The sequence below is a fragment of the Peromyscus eremicus genome, chromosome 4 (genome assembly GCF_949786415.1).
Source record: "Peromyscus eremicus chromosome 4, PerEre_H2_v1, whole genome shotgun sequence".
Taxonomy (NCBI): domain Eukaryota; kingdom Metazoa; phylum Chordata; class Mammalia; order Rodentia; family Cricetidae; genus Peromyscus; species Peromyscus eremicus.
In genome coordinates this window covers 12955382-12975510 of record NC_081419.1, presented here as the reverse complement: position 1 = coordinate 12975510, position 20129 = coordinate 12955382, and the positions used below count along the sequence as shown (strand labels likewise).

The following is a 20129-nucleotide window of genomic DNA, read 5'->3' as shown; positions in this document are numbered from 1 at the left end:
GTATGAAAGACTATTCTTTATTTTTTACATTTGTGTGTGTGTGTGTGTGTGTGTGTGTGTGTGTGTGTGTGTGTGCGCGTGCACGCATGTATATTCAAAGTCAAACCACCATTCTCTCTCCATCACATAGTTCCTGAGAATCAAACTAGGTCATAAGGCTTGGTGGCAGGCCTTAACCTGCTGGGCTACATCAGCCCTGAAGGACTACTCTATCCAGTTCTTCTTTCCATACTATATGTATTTTAAAGGGGGGGGAGGGCGGGGGCGGGTATTTTATGTGTGTAAGTGCTCTGTCTGCATGAGCACCTGCACACCAGAAGAGGGCGTCAGGTCCCATTGTAGATGGCTGTGAGCCACCATGTGGGTGCTGGGAATTGAACTCAGGACCTCTGAAGGAGCAGCCATCACTCCTAACTGCTGAGCCATATCTCTAGCCACACCCAATATATTTTGATCATATTCTTTTCCCTTCTCCAACTCTTTACAGATCCCCCCACCCCTCCCTACCTACCCAACTTCATGTTCTTTTTCTCTCTGTTTTTCTGCCATTAGTTTACTTACAGTCTTATCTAGTATAACCATTTTACTCCATTTTTCAGAGATTGCTTCTTTTTTTTTTTCTTTTTTTTTTTTTTTTGGAGCCTGTCCTGGAACTTGCTCTGTAGAGTTCCAGGCTAGTTTCAAACACAGAGAACTGCCAGCCTCTGTCTCCGAAGTGCTAGGATTAAAGGCATTCACCACCACTGGCTGGCCAGAGATTGCTTTTTGTAAATATTCTTCACATCTGTTAAAAGGATGAATTAAGCATCCTTATATCTTAAGTAGCTGGTGCCTTACTATAAAGAAAGGTGCAGCAAATCTAGATCCAGAGTATATGGTCCTAATAGCCCGCAACCACCTCTTGTCTTCCATGGAAAATGTCAGATTCTTCCCTGGGCCTCCTAGTAGTAGTGGCTGTGACAGGCCCTGGAGGAGATGAACCTCGAGATGCTCTGGCCCCACGAGGCTCTGCTGAAAACTTATTTTGCAGAGACAAAAAGGAGGGCTATCTTTTTTTTTTTTTTTTTTTGGTTTTTCGAGACAGGGTTTATCTCTGTAGTTTTTGGTGCCTGTCCTGGATCTCACTCTGTAGACCAGGCTGGCCTCGAACTCACAGAGATCCTCCTGGCTCTGCCTCCCGAGTGCTGGGATTAAAGGCGTACACCACCACCACTGCCTGGCCCCACCTTTTCTGTTTTTAAGACAAGAGTCTCATTATTGCCTTGGCTGGCTTAAAACTGACCTGGAACTCGAAGGTTGTTCTTTGTCTTACAAGTGCTGGGATACAAGACATGCACTGCCACACCTGCTCATCTTTTTTATAATTGAGAAAAAAGGCCCAGGAAGGTCAAGCCTGTAGTTAGAAAATTCCATTCTTTCTGAAAATCCTGAGACTTCCTATGCTGGCTATTAGAAATACCATAGTGAGCAGAACAGATACTGCTCCTGCCTGTTTGGTGTCTATAGTCTTGACAGTCAACAAATTTTACCAGTAATAGCATGAGTATATAATTACTGACTTTGACAAGTGCACTGAAGGAAGACTGAGATGCTGTGGGAGCCTGTACAAGGCATCAGCTCAGATCTCCACATTGGGATCAGATTATCTCCTTCAAGTAGTGGTGCCTGATAATTCCCTGCTGGAGTTGGAAGGGAAAGACAAAGGGATAGAATCTCAGTCAGGAAACAGCATGAGCAAAAACCCTAAGATAAGTAAAGAAACTGGCACCTTAAGGATGTGGAGGAGAGCTGGAAGGGTGCTACAGCATAGAAGAGTGGACTCATCTGACTGTAGGAGAAGGCATACTGAAAGGACCTTCCCTTTCAAAATAATAATGATGATGATTTGCTGTTTGTCCAACTGTGAAGTGATGATGGCTTAAATTTTTTATTTATTTTTTTATTCATATGTGTGTTTGTGAATGTGTTGGTAAACATGTGCCATGGCACATATGTGGAGGTCAGATGACAACCTTCAGGAGTCAGTTCTCTCCTTCCAACATGTGGAAGGAGCCCATGATGGTAGCATTGCTAAGAGTGATGGCAAATGGAGGCTGGACAACTTAAGAAATAATGAGGAGATTGGCAAAACTGGATTCCTTGGTTCCTGGCTTGAGCATCTTAGTTGCTGATACTGCCAGTCGTAACTCAGAGAGCACTACAGGAAGGTCAGTTAGTACCAAGGTCCTAAGTTTAGAGTAGGTTTTTATTGTTGTTAATACCCAGATATGACTTTATAAACTTTACAGATGTATAAAAATAAGGATGAGGTTAAAAAAAGTGTAACAAACTGCCAACTCCCTATGTGTGTGTTCTTCAGGCTAAAAAAAAAAACAGTGCTTCGGCACAAAGCTTCTGTGTGTCCTTCACTGTTCTATCTTGTCCTTTCTTCCTTCAGAAATAAGCACAAGCTGGCCGTGGTGGCACACACCCTTAATCCCAGCACTTGGGAGGCAGAGGCCTTGTCTCGAAAAAACAAATAATAATAATAATAAATAAGCACAAGTCATAGATTGTTATTTTTTTTAATTTATATTTTATGTATGAGTGCTCTGCATGTGTACCTGCACACTAGAAGAGGGCATCAGATCCTGTCATAGATGGTTGTGAGCCACCACCATGTGGTTGCTGAGAATTGAACTCAGGATTGCTGGAAGAGCAGCCAGTGCTCTTAAGCTCTGAGACATCTCTCCAGCCCCCCACCATAGATTGTTTTAATTCTTGCTTTGTTTTATATTTTTACCATATTTGATTCCTATACAGTATCTTCATTTGTTCTCATCCTTCTTAGTATTATATAAATGAAATCATGCTGTAAGTATGCTAAATCCTGCTGTTTTGTTAAAACAGAGTTGAGCTCACTATGTAGACCAGGCTGGCCATCTGTTCACAAAGATCCAACTGCCTCTGCCTTCTGAGTGCTGGGATTAAGTCGTGCACCACCACACCCACCCCACTTCTCTATCCCCAATCTTAACATAGCTCTTATTTTAGGCCCATACCTGCGTGGTTCAGATGTGACTAGAGAATAGACGAAGAGGGAGACTTGGGAAATAAGCAGGTTTGGCAGCAGGGATTGTTTGGTAGTAGTTCCATTAGTCAGCCCCAGGTGTTGAAGACCTGATGTAGCACAACCAGATTGTACTATAGGATGCAATCCATAAGAAGACTAGCTGGAGTTTTGGCAACTTGATTCTTTTTCTGACCCCAACTTCATGCTCTACCTAGCCAACACAGTAACTTGTGTAAGATGGTTGGTCTTCAGTGGGAAGGGTCGCCCTCAAGTGTCTCTCAACTTCAGAGTGCTGAACAGCAGAACAAGTGCAGGCTTAGAGCCTGAAGACCAGTCTGAACCCTTACTGTGTTGCTGAGAGATCTGTCAGTTTTCTTGTAACACAAACACAATGAAGAGTGGTTATAAGGACTAGAGATAATGGGAAATGCTTGTACATGCTTGCATACTGAAGCTGCAGCTGCTGCTGGTGTGGCTGAACCATGCTTCTTGCAAGTATTCCTATTGCCCTGATTTGCATTATAATGAGAGATCTATAGGATATATCATGAGCAAAGTTGTTTTTCTTTCTTGTCTTAACATTCATCTCTCTTGTGTTATCTGCCTTCTGAATATTGCCATTTACCTCAGCATCTGAGCCACAGGTTTCAGCTGTGTCTTCAGCCTTTCTGGCCTCCTCCACCAAGTTTCCTGATCCGATGAACTTGTCTTATCTTTGCATATTTTGTTTGTTCTAGTAAAACAACTTTAAGGGTGAAAGGATTTATTTTAGCTTATAATTTTAGGTTACAGTCTATCTTAGTTGGTGTTCTATTGCTGTGAAGATACACCATGACCAAAGCAACTCTTATAAAAGAAAACATTTAATTGGGGGCTTACTTACAGTTTCAGAGGCATAGTGCATTATCCTGGCCAGGAGCATGGCAGCATGCAGGCAGACCTACAGCAGTAGTTGAGAGCTACATCCTGGTCCATAAACAGACAGAGAGAGAGAGACTGGGCTTGGCGTGGGCTTTTGAATCCTCAAAGCCCACTCAGTGACACACTTTTTTTAATAAAATCACACCTCCTTATCCTTGTAATCCTTTCAAACAATTCTACTCCCTGATGACTAAGCATTCAAATATATGAACCTATGGGGACATTTTTATTCAAATCACCACATAGTCCATTATTGAGGAGAAGTGAAGATGGCCAGTTGCATTATATTCACGGTCAAGAGCAAAGAGAAATAATGCATGCATGCTCACTTGTGCTCAGCCCCCTCTCTATACTTACATGGTCCAAGACCTAAAGCTAGAGGCTGGGCTTGTTTTTCAATTAATGTAGTCAAGACAATCTCCCACAAACATGCCCACAGACCCACTTGATGCAGACGATCCCTCATTGATCCAGTGTGATTTTAGATTGTGCCAACTTGACAAACCATTACACTGCTCTCTACCCACAATTCTGTTTCCTCTGCTGCCTCTATGTACCTGAACTTGCCTGTTTGGGAGGCCTAGTCTGAGTATCTCAAATAGTTGCTCCCTACTACCTTTGCTTTCTCAAGCACTTTGTATATCACTGTCTTATAGGATAATTATGTTACTTTATAGTTACTTATATGAATAGGTATCTGTCTCTACTTCCAGAGACCAGACTTCTTGCTTTTGTGGGTCAGAACCTGTATATTCTTGGAAGGCAACAGATAATGTTTAGGCCTGACAAAAGTTGGTTTTGTTTTTGTTTTTTTAATTGTGGGGTTGTACATCCATTCTTCAGAGTCCTCCCACTCAATCTTGGTTTCACTTGTAACAGTTGAGAATGGCAAATACTTCTCCAACACCCTATACTCAGAGCTGCATCTTCCTGAGGAGAGATTGCGATTGACCCAAGTTGAACATGTCTGTGGCTTGAGCTGAAGCAATGGAAGTATAAGCATGGTGTGCAAGGGAGCAGAGTGAGTGTGAGGGGTGTGCACACCACTGTTAAAGCCTAACACCCTGCACCTTTCCGGGAGAGGAGAATGGGCATCCTCAGTGGAAGAAGGACCACCATGGATCTGAGTGCCTGTGTATTCAGAGCTTCCTGGATTCTCGGATCTGACATTGAGCAGCATTTGGTGATTGGTGGTGATGAAAGAACCAGCTCCCAACCACCATCACTGCATTCATTGACAGAATGTCAAGCTGCAGTGGGCACTGTTCTCAGGCCAAGCTGTGAAATTCATGGTGGCGCTGTTAGTTCCTGTCATTTGTTTCAGAATTTCTCTTGTTGGCCTTAAAGCAGTTATCTCAGCTTTGTCCCTGCTGTGCCCAGCTCTTCTTTTTCCCAAGAACATCATTATGGCTTTCTGGTTTGGGATGTTTGTTTATTGTCAATGTTAGAGATTGGATCCAGGGCCTTAGGAATGTAATTCCAGAGACACTGGGAGCTTCTTCAATGGGATTGGCCTTGCTCCCTCTACCAAGAGAGTGGTTAGTTTTTTTTCTTCCCAGATTGTCAGGTGCTTAAAGTGAAGATGCTTGCTTCTTGATATATTAGGTCTCCTCATCTGGTGCTTGCTTCTTGTTGTGATAGGTCTCTTCCTTTAACGTTCCTGGTTCTCATCTGGCATCTCCGCCCCATTTTTCGGAAAGCTTTCTCGGTTGCTTGTTTTTCTCTGATGTGATTAAGCACAGGATTTCAGAGAAGCATGATGATGCAACAGGGCAGGGAAGAGAGGTAGGTAAGAGGGCTTATAGTCTAAAGAAGACTTAAAGAATGACTCCGCTTTCTCCTGCAGGTCACTGATGAAACTCAAGAGAAAGAAAAAATTATCGCACATTTGCAAGAAAAGGTTATATCCTTGGAAAAGAGACTAGAACAGAATTTATCAGGAGAAGATCATATACAAGAGCTCTTGAAAGAGGTAATGTCTGCTCATGCTGACCAGTGTTAGAAATGCATGGTGATGCTGGTTGTTGTATGTGTTCTGAGTTTCTGATCTGGAGGATTAGATGACAGCTCTCTACAACTAAGTATAGCTCTTTTGGGCCCCAAACTCCTGGGCTCAAGCTGTCCTTCAACCTAAATTCCTGAGTAGCTGAGACTATAGGCACATACCATGACACCTGGCTTATGCAACTTTGGATTGATATCAAAAATAGCCTTTAGGGGGCCAGGTGTTGGTGGTAGTACATACCTTTAATCCCAGCACTCAGGAAGCAGAGGCAGTCAGAACTCTGTGAGTTCAAGACCAGCTTGGTCTACAAAGGGAGTTAGTTCAAGAACAGCCAGAGCTAAACACACAGAAACCCTAGCGGGGCTGGGCAATGTGTCCCAATCATTAGACTGCTTGCCTAGCATGTACAAAGCCCTGAATTGAGTCGCCAGCACTCCATAAACCAGGTGTGGAAGTACATGTCTGTAATTCCATAATTTAGAAGGTAAAAGCAAAAGAATCGGGGAAATTTAGGGTCATACTTGACTACACAGTGAGTTTGAGGGTAGCCTAGGCTACATGAGACCCTACCTCAAAATAAAAATCAACATGTTCCCTGTATGTTTCTTAGAAAAGGGGAGAGCTTTGTTCACACAGCTACATGATGACTGATGCCACCTAGGCTGTCTTGTCTTGCTGCACTGTGTAGCTAAAGTTTTCCTGCCTGGCCCACAGTCAGGACAAATCTCTCTCACCTGCCAGTCCCACAGCCGTCAGACCCAACCAAGTAAACACAGAGACTTATATTGGTTACAAACTGTATGGCCGTGGCAGGCTTCTTGCTAACTGTTCTTACAGCTTAAATTAATCCATTTCCATTAATCTATACCTTGCCACATGGCTCGTGGCTTACCGGCATCTTCACATGCTGTTTGTCATCATGGCGGCTGACAGTGTCTCTCTGACTCAGCCTTCCACTTCCCAGCTTTATTCTCCTCCTTGTCCCGCCTACACTTTCTGCCTAGCCAATGGCCAATTAGTGTTTTATTTATTGACTAATTAGAGCAACACATTTGCCATACAGAACATCCCACAGCAGCACTGTTTCCTTCCCTATACTCCCCCGACCTCCACCTCTACTGTCAAGGGAAATTATCACCAGTCCTTTAGCTTGAGCAAGAACTACCTTGCGTCATAGGCTTCCCTTGGCTGGGGGAGCTGTTAACAGACTGACCTTATGCCATAGTAGAGATAAACTTCCTCTCCTCTTTGTAGACCAGTGATTGCCTCCTCATGACAAAGTTGACAAAGCCATGAGCTTTGAGCTTATCCTAGACTCCACTGTCTATCAGGCCAAGCTTCTCCTTCTCTCCAGCCACTGTGGTACTCCAGAGCTTCCCGAAGCACTAACTGAAGGTGCATTGAAGTCTCCAGGCTGGCCACCCACCACCAATCTCTCCTTCACCTTCATCACTCCTGCAAAACTAACCTTAGCCGGGCGGTGGTGGCGCACGCCTTAATCCCAGCACTCGGGAGGCAGAGCCAGGTGGGTCTCTGTGAGTTCAAGGCCAGCCTGGGCTACCAAGTGAGTTCCAGGAAAGGCGCAAAGCTACACAGAGAAACCCTGTCTCAAAAAACAAACAAACAACAACAACAAAAAAAAGCAAAACTAACCTTACCAACCTGTATTTCTGATCATATCATTCCCTTGTACATCTTCCACAATTCCCTTAGACATCTACATTTAGTATAAGATGGATTCTAATGTTTAAGTTGGTTTCCAGAGGCAAGCATCTGTGTTTATATCTTGTGTTTAGTCATTGTGACTTAAAGCAAGTAACTTAAACTCTTTGTATTGTCTTCTCTATAAAATTAGGTTTATAGTGTGTCAAACTTGATAAAATCAGAGTAAAAATTGAAGCATAGTAGGTATTGTTGTTGTTGTTGTTGTTCCATAATCAGCTAATATTAAAGAGTGAGTAGGAATTACTTGGGAGTTTATTTAAAGCATGTATCTCTAGTCCTTTTCCCAGAAATGCTGACATCCACATGTCTAGAGTAAGACCTCATGTTTAGCCAGGATCTATAGTAAAGCTAATGCCAGGTTTTGAAAGATCTGTTTGAAAAATTTCTGCCTGCAAAGTAAAGTAAAATTTTGCAGCACTAAAGAGTTCCTCATCATCTGACCCTTTTGCCCAATGTCACAGTTTGATTTATTGACCTAAGCCCATCATCACTTTGGCTTCTGTGGAGTCTCACTATGTGGCCCAAGCCGGTCTCAAACTCAGAGATCCGTCTCCTTTTGCCTCCTAAGTGCTGAGATTAAATGCATGCACCACTGCACCCGGCTTCTAGTGTATGCTTTTGTTGTTAGTCATTTGTCCCAGCCTTTATTTGTGTATCCTCTATAATATGTGAATTATATCTAACTTTGCTATGGCTTTATCTATTCATGTCTCCTATGCCCAGCACAAATGTTACAGCATCAATAAATACTCATTAAATGTAGAAACAACTCCTTTCTCTTACTTATCTATTAACTTACAGAGAACAGTTGTGGAACAGAATCTAGAAGACACTAGGCAGCAACTCTTGGCTGCCAGGAGCAGCCACACCAAGGCCATTGACCTTCTGGAGACTCGGGTATGACCTCACTCCAGTATTTGCTGTGATGTGTATAACCTGGTTAGAAGGCGGTTTAGCTAAGAAGTCCTTGGTCAAAGCATCTGCATTCCAAGGATAGGTTTTTGGTGGGGTTGAAGAGTTGTTTTGTTTACTCTACTGCATTTCTTAGCTCCCAGCATGGATATTACACAGCCTTGGTTTTGGTTTATTTGTTTGCCAATTTAGTGACTGTGAAGTGATAGTTCATTATGTTTACTACTGTAGTTATTAATGAGTTTTCACCTGCTCTAATTTTAAATCATGCATTAAACCTTCCCAGCTTCTTGTGAACAGAAAGAATATTTCTGTTTCCCCTCAGGTGAAGGATCTAGAGCAAAGTTTACAGGCCACTGAGGAGCAGCTGAGCCAGAGCAGGGATGCTGTGGCTGCCCAGGAAGCCCAGATCCAGAAGCTTGTAAGTGTTCACCATGTGCCAGGCTCCAGTGCATTCCTTCAACACCTTTGCAGATGCCCCAGATGTGCACCTGTGCCTGCAACAGTATCTGTACTTGATGAGAACAAAGCAAGGGATGGGAGAGTTACTCTGGAGGGTCAGTGTTACCCAGAACTATGGACTAACTGGTAGTCTCCACCCAAAATCTGCTTTTGTTGATGATCCTGCCCTGTTGTGGGTCCTCAAAATTTCAAAGCTTAGCTTTCAGCAGAGCTATGGAAAACAGGTCAAAACCATGAAATGAGCAGAGTATGGTGACACATTCCTTTAATCCCAGCATATGCAAAGCTGAGGAAGGCAGGTCTCTCTGAGTTCAAGGACAGCCTGGCCTATATGGTGAGTTCTAGCTAGCCAAGCCTGCATAGTGAGAGCCTCTTTTAAAAAGGGGAGGGTTAATGCATTTGGATAGTCATATCCTAAGTGAGCTAATAAATTGGACATAGGGAAATCAAAGCAGCCAGCGTTGATTCCCTGTTTGTGGCAACCTTGGCACTGTTCGGGATGTTTTTACTTAGTCCTTGCAGCACACCTAATAAACTGTCACCATATGTCATGCTCATTCTGTAGAGATGAGCTCAGAAGTGACAAGACTCACGTCTGTCTCGTGTATGTCCCTATTCATTCTCCTGCCTCCCCTAGGAAAACCTCAGCCATAGAGGTCCAGTGAGTAGCTGACGGAGATCTATATCTGAAGACAGGGTGGTGCTCAGCATACACCATGAACGGTGTGCCAGTGACATCAGGACAAATGCCAGACTTCAGTTTCCAGGGATGGCCAGAACCAGCAGCAATATGTAGAACATGCAGGTGTTTAAAGCCACACCAGAGCAGCAGAGGTCAAAGAGGGTAGTTTCTATTAGACAGTCAGAAAAAGGCCCTCCTCTGAAATCTTTATGTCTTGACTAACTGTCCTCTGGTTTTCCTGCAGATCACTACAAACCAAGAGAGCAGCCTTTCTCAACAGCAGGTTCTTGCCCTGGAGCAGCATTGCAGGGAGCGCACCCATGCACTGGAGGCCCAGATTGAAGCTCTGGAACAAACACGGGTGGCCGACCAGATAGCTTCAGAGCAGGGGATGGTGAGTCCATGCAGAGCACTGTGTCACTGCAGTTGAGCAGAGTGGTGCCTCTCTCAGCTGGGAAGCCACTGGAGAAAGCAGTTCACATCTTCCTACAAGGACTTACCTGCTTAGGTGACTGGAAATAAAAAGACTGCTTTTCACAGAGATGCACAGCAGATGGGTTTTCACAGGGACAGTCCCATCAGCTTTTCCCAGTTTTTCCTGAAATCCATATTGTTCCTCCTTAATGGCTTCTACTTTCTATGATCCCTCTGTGTGTCCCAAGTCTTAAGAAGCATGCTATTCTTCCTCAAGAGGATCTAGAGACTGAGCCTCACACCTGCTAGGCATGTGCTCCACCACTGAGCCAGTCTCCTGTCCCTGGAGATTTTTAGTGTTTTTCTTCCTTGTCCCCACCCTAGCGCTTACTCTTACATTTACAGTGACCAAAAGAAAAGCCATTTCTCTTACGGAGGCCAGAGATTGTATATCAGCTGCCTTCCTCGGTTGTTCTTTACCTTACTGTGTGAGATAGAATCTCACTGATTTAGCTAGACTAGCTGACCAGCAAATCCCAGAGATCTAGCAGTCTCTGCCCAACACTGGGATTGCAGGCGTGCACCACCCCTCACTATTTCCACATGGGTGCTGGGAATCTGAGCTCAGATCCTCATACCTCCCTGGGTACTTCACCAATGAAGCCATTTCCTCAGCCCAGAAAGGCCATTTCAAAAAGACTGCCTGAGAGGAAACACGGCAGGTAAGACCTTTTCTTATGTGTGCTCTGCTCAATTTACAGCAACAGCTGCAGCGGGAAAATGTGGCCCTTAAAGAAAGCAAAAACGAATGTGAACGTTCTTTACAACATCACCAATTTGAACTAAAGAAACTAAAGGTATTTATCTAAGAGAATCAGTTTTACAGAAGTTCCTATCTGTCACAAGTTGAGTGGACAGGTGAAAGTCCTACACTTAGAACAGAGAGGAAATGGAAGTTGCTCCTGCTTCAGTACTTCTGTTAGTTATCTGCTCAAGTCTTCCCAGTGACCCAGAAGTAGGAAGAGTTGTGCTGCTTTTGTATGTAAATGCTGTTGAAGCTCTGAGGGCAGTCAGTCCAAGTGCCATAAGTTAGAGGTTGGACTAGTCTCCTCTGTCTGTTCATGCCATTCCAAAGCCCAGCTCTTCCTCCGTGTCTTGTCAACAGCTGACTGAAAGCTATGCTATCAGAGCACTCCTCTGGCTTGTTTTTTCAAAAGGACACATAAAGAAGTCCTTAACAGGATGTTTGTGTATGATAGGGACTTTGTACAGAAGTGAACAGTGCTGGGTTGTTGTCTTTTCCCATCTGTGAAGTTAGTGTTTTAATCAGATCTTACTCCTACTGTTCCCTAGACAGAACTGCATGCCCATATTCTGTAGGCCCTCTAGGCTTCCTGGGCCCTTGAGAATAAATTTGGGAGGTGAGTAATGGCAATGTTTGTCCAGTTTGGTCATGGTATCAAGCCTTTGCAGACCTTCTCTCTATCAACATCTATGGCTCGGGGCCTGCCCCTTGCAAGCTCCAAGTGACAGTATCCAATGAGTTGCTTAGGCTCTATTGCAATGGTGCTGCATCATGAAAATCACATATCTTGCAATCAGATTTTCTTTTTTCTATTTAAACTAAGACTCAAACCCAAGGCCTTGTGAATACCAAATAACCACTATAATGCTAAATTATATCCATCACTTTCTATATTTTTACTATGAGACAAAGTCTTACTAAGTTGGTTTAGTCTGGCTTTGAATTTCTCTGTAGCCCAGAGAAGGGTCCTGAACTTGCAGTCACCCTGATTCAACTTCCCAGGTACCTATGAATACAGACCTGCACCATATAGCCCAGATTGGAGTAAATTGTTTTGTTTTTCTGTTTTTTGTTTTGTTTTTATTCCATCAGCAGATGTCTGAGTGCCCCTAATTGCCTGGCATCATAGGAGGTGCTGGGATGTGTCAAGAGCAAGACAGACGGTCCCTCCTCCATGGAGCACATAACTAGAAACAGTAAACTAGTTGCAAATAGAGGCAAATTCTAAGACATTTCAGCAAAAGATATGAACAGTGAGGCCAGCAATGTAGGCATTCAAGGAAAGACTCTGAGGCAGAAGAAAGCTTGTTCTGTTCAAAGAACAGCAAGAAGGCCAATGTGTCCAGAGCTGAGTGGCAGGGAGAACAGGTCTGCCAGTACAGAACACAGCAGAAATTAGGAAGTATAATGGAAAGCTATTACAGGGTTTGAGCAGAAAAGCATGGGAGAGGTTTTGTTTTGAAGGAGTTTCTCTAACTATGCACAGAGAAATTTCTGTAAAGAAAGCTTTTAGTAAAAAGGAAAAGATGGTCATGTTAGTTGAATATATGGAAAACACATTCAGATTCTGGATAAATACTAGCCATGGAACATTTAAGACTTGCCACCAATTGCAGGGAGGAAAAGAGAGGAATGGGCATTAGAGTGACCCCTAGGTTTGGTGTATGGAACTCAGAGTTCCATGGTTTCAGCACTGTTGGCATTTGATTCTTTGTTGTGAGCACCTTGCCGCAGACTTGCATTATTGGGACTCTAGGAGTATTTTGGTCTCTGTCCACTAGATGTCAGTAGCCAGCCCACTGATGACAATCAAAAATGTCTTTGGGGGACCAAAATTCCCCCCTTCCACGGGTTGGACATTGAGGTAACTGGGCACATAGGGATACCATTCACAGATGTCTAGGACATATCTGGTAATTTTTTTAAATTAAAAGTCATGGCAGAGGTTTAGGGTAAATATAAATTAGAAAAACAGAATAGCAGCTGGGCAGTGGTGGCACACACCTTTGATCCCAATCTTAAGTCCAGCGTGGTCCACAGAGGGATTCAAGGACAGCCAGGGATACAGAGAGAAACCCTGTCTCATGGGGGTGGGGGGAGAAAGGAATGAAGGAGAGAGAGAAAAAAAAAATGTACTTTTGGGCCAAGAATGGTGGTACATTCCTTTAATTCCAGCCTTTGGAAGGCAGAGGCAGAGGCAGGTGGAGCTCTTTAAGTTGGAGGCTAGCCTGGTCTACATAGTGAATTCCAGGACAGCCAGCATTACATACTACATAGAGGCCAGCAATGTAGGCATTCAAAAACAGAAAAGAAAAAAAGTCGTGCACATTATTGGGCACCTGTAATTTCAGCACTGGGGAAGCAGATAGATGGATCCCCAGGAGCTTGGAGATCAGCCAATCAAGCCAAAGCAGTGAGTGTCAGGTTCAATCTTATCTCAAAAGATAAGATGACAGGTGGTTAAGGTCAACCTCTGGCCTACACACACACACACACACACACAGACACACACACACACACACAGGAACTTGTGTACATACACGCACAACTTAAATAAAAAAAATAATAAAGTATGTGAGAGTCTCTCATTTTTAAAAAAAATCATTGAAACCTAAAGTTGATTTTTTTTAAAGATTTTATTTATTATGTATGCAGTGTTCTGCTTGCACACCAGAAGAGGGCACCAGATCTCATTATAGATGGTTGTGAGCCACCATGTGGTTGCTGGGAATTGAACTCAGGACCTCTGGAAGAACAGCCAGTGCTCTTAACCTCTGAGCCATCTCTCCAGCCTCTGATTTTTTTTTTAAATTACATTTATTTGGGGGGGCGGGCAGGTGTAGAACTCAGAGAACAAGTGGAGGATGTTGTCCTCTGGTCCCAGGGCTTGATGAGGTCACTAGGCTTGATGTCAACACCATTACTTGGCTTAACCATCTTGTCAGTCCCTAAAGTTGATTCATTGAAATCAGTAAAACTGTTAAAACTCAAAGTGAGACAGATTAAGAAAAAAAGGAAGTGTCACCAAAAAAAGTCAGGAAAGAAAACTGAAATATAAACAACTAATTCCTAGCTACTTGGGGAGTTTGAGGTCATCCTAGGCTAGAGACCCTGCCTCAAAAAAATAAAAATAAAAGTAAAAAAACAATAACAACAAAACACCCCACAATGTTATATCAATATATTTTGTAGAAGTTATATGAAATTGCCGGGCAGTAGTGGTGCACATAGTTAATCCTAGTACTTGGGAGGTGGAGGCAGAGGCAAGTGGATCTCTTGAGTTCTAGGACAGCCAGGGCTACACAAAGAAAATCTGTCTTGCGGGAGAAAGTTATATGAAATCATGTATGTAGTGGTACATGCTGTAGTCTCAGTACTCAGAGGCTGAGGCAGGGGCAGAAGCTGAAGGGCAGCCTTCACTCTGTATGCACATCCTAATTCATAGTCATCTTTTATGGCAAAGGGAGCTATCGGGTAAGAGTAAGTGGAGGAGCTGGAACTGGATTGAGAGTTTTCCCTAGTTTATTTGGGTGAGCCCTAAAGAATCAAGAGTTCTCACTGAGGCCGAGGCACAATTTTACACAAGACAGAAGGCATGATGTGACAGCAGAAACAAGTAGAGGTGTTTTGGTTTTGATTGAGAGAGTCTCACATAGCCAAGGCTTGCCTCAAAAATCACTGGCCAAGGCTGTTTTTGAACTCCTGATCCTCTTGCCACCTAAATTCAAGTAGTGACATAGAGACACTGCTGCACTGCTGCCTTTGAAGATGGAGGAATGGGCCTGGGACTGAGGATTGCAGTTATGGAAACTTGGAGAGGCAGAAAAAGGACTACTAATATCTTGGTTAAGGCCTAGAAGGAGGGATAGGATGTTGGTAGTGTTTGCTCAGTGTACACAAAGGCCTACAGACCTAGTAACATGGTTAGCCATGTTAATAAGTTAAAAGCAGCTCTAGCAAACTAATAATGCAGACACCAGAAGCTCTGCTGTCTAGAGTGTCATTCCTGGCTCAGCTCAGTAAATGGGTAAGAGCTACCCCAGCCATTTGAATGAGAGAGTATTCTAACATGATGTTCTCAGCTGATTACAGGTATATGGTGAAGTACATGGGTAAAGGCAGGAAAATGCTGAGCCAAAGGCCACCATTGCTACATTGTAGGACCATGTCTCAAAGCAAAATGAAAAGGGACACTTTTGTAAACATCTGTAAGAATGATAGCTTTGGGTTGACTTACAGTCAGGAAATAGAACTGAGTGACTGCTGTTGGTGCTGTCAACAGTCATGCACAGGGCAACATTGAGCTTCTATTGCCACAGAAGGCCTGTGGATGCGTAATTGCCCACTCAGGTCACTCAGGAGATGAGTCTCTTGGTGAAATCTACAATGTTGGATGACAAATTCATTGGCAGGGTTCAAATGAGGACAAGTATCATTTGTTCAGTATCTCTAGCCCAGAGGAGTTAGTCCTTGAAGGAAAGATACCAAACTTGTTTCACACTTAGCTGGTTTGATTTAGCAAGCCACACAGTTAAAAACAAGAATCTTACACATTTGGGGGATATCATCCATATTTTAGAAGAAGCAGTAGTATAGCAGGCTGGTGAATAAGATCAGTGATCTAGCCACAGAAACAAGACCTTGGGTCATAAGACAATTTGATACGTTATGATGCAATAAAAGACTTCTATTGAAAGAAAAAGATACCACAAAGGTGGCAAATACAAGGGCATCTTCAACCCTCAGAGGAGGGGTAAAGTGAGGAAGTTTTAACTATTAAATTTAGATAAAGGAAGTGGTTGTGTACATCTTCCACACAGACCTCAGACGGAGTGCTGGTGTATGTGGGAAGGAGGTAGGGGAAGGACTGGGTGGCAAGTGCTAGGAAAACTACAAGGTAGATGCAGCTGCTAGTTCAGGAAAAAATTACTGTTGACAGTGCAAAAGGATGTGTATGAGGACCAAGAAGACCCCAGGAAGGAGCAGCTTTGTAGGTGGACTTTTCTGTCCTGCCTGCCTCTCCAAAATAACCACATACAGAGACTTCTAATTAATTATGAAAACTCGACCAATAGCTTAGGCTTGTTTCTAGGTAGCTCTTATAACTTAAATTAATCCATTTTTGTTAATTTATGTGCTGCCCTGAGGTACATTACTTATTACCTCATCTCCTACACGTCCTGCTTCCTCTGCATCTGGCTGGCAACTCTCAGATTCTCCACCCTTCTTCCCAGCATCCTTTCTGCTCTGAAAATCCTGCGTAGCTATTGGTGGTTCAGCTTTTTATTAAACCAGTCCAAGTGACAAATCTTCACAAAAGGGAAGTGTACAAAAAGATTATTCTCCAACATTTCCCCCTTTCTGTCTATATAAAAAGGAAAGGTTTTAATTCTAACATAATAAAACTATAAACAATAACAATTATCAGGTAAGAATTACATTTACCATGTTCAGTCCATTTATATTTGGCATATTTGAAGAAAATACTCCATTATTTATTCTATCTTGATGAGTCCAAAACTCTGTACCTCATTTACCTTCTATCATAACTAAGGAAAACTATACCTATGACTATCTAGTCTTTAACTCCATCAAAGACCCCAGAAGAATATAATATTACCTTAGTAAACAGGAAGTGCAGAGCAGGCAGCTTTCAAAACTAAAAGAAGAGCTGGAGAGATGACTCAGAGGTTAAGAGCGCTAGCTGCTCTTCCAGAGGTCCTGAGTTCAATTCCCAGCAACCACATGGTGGCTCACAACCATCTGTAATGAGATCTGGTGCCCTCTTCTGACCTGCAGGAATACCCACAGGCAGAACACTGTATATATAATAAATAAATAAATCTTTAAAAAAATAAAAGAAACAACAGAAACAGCTGGCTGCCTGGACAGTCACCCAAGGTTCCTCTGCAACATTGGGGCATCCATCTTCGACCTACAGGCTTAGAATATCTGATAGACTTTTCTATGAAGCAGGAATATTTGAAGGACTGTCCTATTCTGTCTTGGAAAGTTTGGCAGTCGCTTTCTTTTGTGTCCTGCTTGTCCAGTTTGAACAGCATATTGTCAGCAGTCGAGGCAAGGGCAGTTTCTTCCCCAAATGGCTAGCTTTTGCAATAAAGAAAGCAAACTCCATATAGAGGTTCTTGGATGCCCATCCTTTTTTTAAGTAGATTGGTGCCACCAGGAGCAGACATGTCTCACTGTCAAGAAAAGCCTCATGTTATGAAAACATTTTAAATGCTATAATCTGTGGTCTTTGAAGTGTTTGAAGATCACCTATCTAAAATATATCTCTGTATGACCTTGAGAATATAGCTAACATGACTATAAGTTTGATAGTTATAGATGACTATTAACCTATATTTATTATCCTAAATAGCTTTCAGAGACTAAAAGTTTATATAACCTTTTTAAATGAGCTGCATAGATATAATACCTTAAACAAGAATAGAAACAAATATATAGTATAACAAAAATAGCCCTAAATTTGTATCAATATACAAAAATTCATACCAATGTAAAATATTTAAGACTAGTGGTTATTTAAAAATAGACTCAACAATCCACCCTTTTATTTCATCCTTTTTATACTATATCCCCCTTTTTTTTCCTTCAGAAAGAGATCCTTGAATCTAACTCCCTTGTTTAGCTTCTTTTCCTATGACCAATAACAACTCTTAACCAAACCCCCTAAACGATGACAAATATCTGTAACCCACTGAATGACCAAAAGCCATCCATTCCACCTCTTGGGATTGTGGGCATTGTGTTCTCTAGATTGCTTCCTGTTTGAGGGTGCTGGCATCTTTAAGAGACCCTGGGAAAATTGGAATAATGGTCAAGTCCTAGGAGAGGTAGCTGTATCATTTGTTGTCCAATCTCTGTGCAATGGGAAAGTGCAAGGCTTATCTGAATCCTGGCTCTTGGAGTAATCTGTGAGACTAGACCGTCTCAACCATCAGTCTTCAAGCTGTTCTGGATGCAGAACTCTGAGGAAACTGCAACAGAGGCTTTCTGAGATGCTAGATCACCTGGACCACCCATTTTCACTGGTGTCTTGTCTCCTTGTTCCTCTTCTTTGATTTTTATTTCATGTGTTTTGGTGTTTTGCCTGCTTGTTTATCTGTGTGAGAATGTCAGATCTCCTGGAACTGAAGTCACAGATAGTTGTGAGCTGCCATGTGGATACTGGGAATTAAACTGCTGAGCCATCTCTCTAAGCCTTTTTCTCTTCTTCCTGTCTTCATATGTTTCTAAAGGACTGTCATTTGATATATATAAATGTTTAGGGTTTTCTGTTGCTGTATTATTGTTTTAAAAACAGGTTCCCTCTACATTCCCATCTGGAACTTACAGAGATCTGCCTGCTTCTGCCTCCCAGGTGCTGGGATTAAAGGTGTTCATCACCACACCCAACTTATTTTTATTTTTTAAAACAAGCTATTACCTGAACATCTTGCCCCCAAAACCAGGCTCAACCCCAGGTGCATAGCTGCCATGTGTGGGAGGCCAAATAGCTCCTGAAAGATATAAAACCATGTTTTATATCTTATATCTTTGGCAGGCTGGAGTATCAACTTGGAGTCTAATAGTTGGATGTTCTTGGGGCTCTGAGGCACTTCAGAGTTATATTTACCTAGCCATGTATGCCAGTGTAATCCCTCATTATCATAAATCTATTGTGCATGCTTGCGCATGTGAATGCAAGTGTGTGAGCTTGTGCATGTCTGTGTACGTGTGTGTGTGTGTGTGTGTGTGTGTGTGTGTGTGTGTGTGTGTGTGTGTGGTATTGCTACAGTTGGTATTTAGTTGGTATTTGGTTATTTAGTTGTCTGGTGGTACTTGGCCTAAAACGTAGAGTCTCCCTCATGCTAGTTGAGTGCTTTACTGTAGAGCAGCCCCCAGCCTTGTTTGTTTGTGTGCCTTTTTGAGACAGGGTGTCTCCATGTAGCTCAGGCTGGCCTGGAACTTGGAATTCTCTGCCTCAACCTCTCAGACACTAAGATTGCAGGTCTGTGCTACCACATCTGGCCCATGTTCTCTTTTTAAAATGGAAGTTGTAACCTCTGACCTCAAGAAGACTATTTAGAGGATCAGACATGACTACAGATGAAAAGTGCCAAAGAGCCGGGCGGTGGTGCTGCACGCCTTTAATCCCAGCACTCGGGAGGCAGAGTCAGGCGGATCTCTGTGAGTTTGAGGCCAGCCTGGGCTACAGAGCAAGTTCCAGGACAGGCTCCAAAGCTACACAGAGAAACCCTTTTTCAAAAAAAACTGGGGTGGGGGTGGGGGGGCGGAGTGCCAAGGGTAGTTCTCTATCATGAGTTTCCTTTGTGACCCAGCCTGCCTTTCTGTCTTCTCAGACATATTGAGACCATCTACCTTTCTAGACACCGGTAGTCACAAGCATCTCTCCTAAGCTTCCCCCAAAAAACATTCTTTAGTAGGCAAAGCATTCTTACCAAGCCAGAATCTCTAGCTTCTTCCCCTGTGCCAACAGAGCCCCATCCTAAACCTACATTTGGTAGTAGTAGATGATCAGAGGACCTTGGCAAGGAGTCTTGTACAGTGTATTTCAAGGTCTCCTCTTTAGCCTCTCAAATTCAGGTATCAGTTGTCCTTGTCTGCCAGAGCTAGACTCACTGTGAAGACAATTGTGATTACTCCATTAAGGTCCAGCATACCATGGTCCTATAGCTGACCCAGGGAGAGTTGGAAAGAAGAGTCAGGTTCTCACAGACCCAGAGAAACTGATGGTCTTCTTTCTCCCTCAGTAGACAGTTTCCTGTATGTGAGGACAGACATACATCAGCTCTGATCTTGGAACATTTCAGGTTTCATTAGGCCTTCTTCAACTTAGTTTCAGAGTATAAAGAAGGGTCCTTATACAAAAGACTATAGTTGGCCAGGTGGTGGTGACGCACACCTTTATTCCCAGCACTCAGGAGGCAGAGGCAATGGATCTATGAGTTCGAGGCCAGCCTGGTCTACAGAGCTAGTTCCATGACTGCTAGGGCTGTTGCACAGAGAAAACTTATCTTGAAAAAACCAAAAAAAATTTAAAAAAGAATATGGTTGTTCCTCTCAGTGACAAAACTACCTGATAGCTGAATTTGGTTAAGGGGAAAGGATGCTAGTATAGGTCAGA

At 43.0% G+C, this 20129-nt stretch overlaps 1 protein-coding gene across 6 annotated transcripts in view; it reads left to right on the top strand.

Moving 5' to 3' along the window:
- The window catches only part of Golga1 (golgin A1), a 56719-nt gene that overhangs the window by 28319 nt on the left and 8271 nt on the right, over positions 1 to 20129 (top strand). For all 6 annotated transcript variants that reach the window (XM_059260235.1, XM_059260238.1, XM_059260236.1 and 3 more), the window contains 5 exons: positions 5820 to 5945; positions 8505 to 8600; positions 8941 to 9036; positions 10004 to 10153; positions 10935 to 11030. In XM_059260235.1, coding sequence (XP_059116218.1) covers positions 5820 to 5945; positions 8505 to 8600; positions 8941 to 9036; positions 10004 to 10153; positions 10935 to 11030 — 564 coding nt within the window. The remainder of the gene's footprint in view (positions 1 to 5819; positions 5946 to 8504; positions 8601 to 8940; positions 9037 to 10003; positions 10154 to 10934; positions 11031 to 20129) is intronic.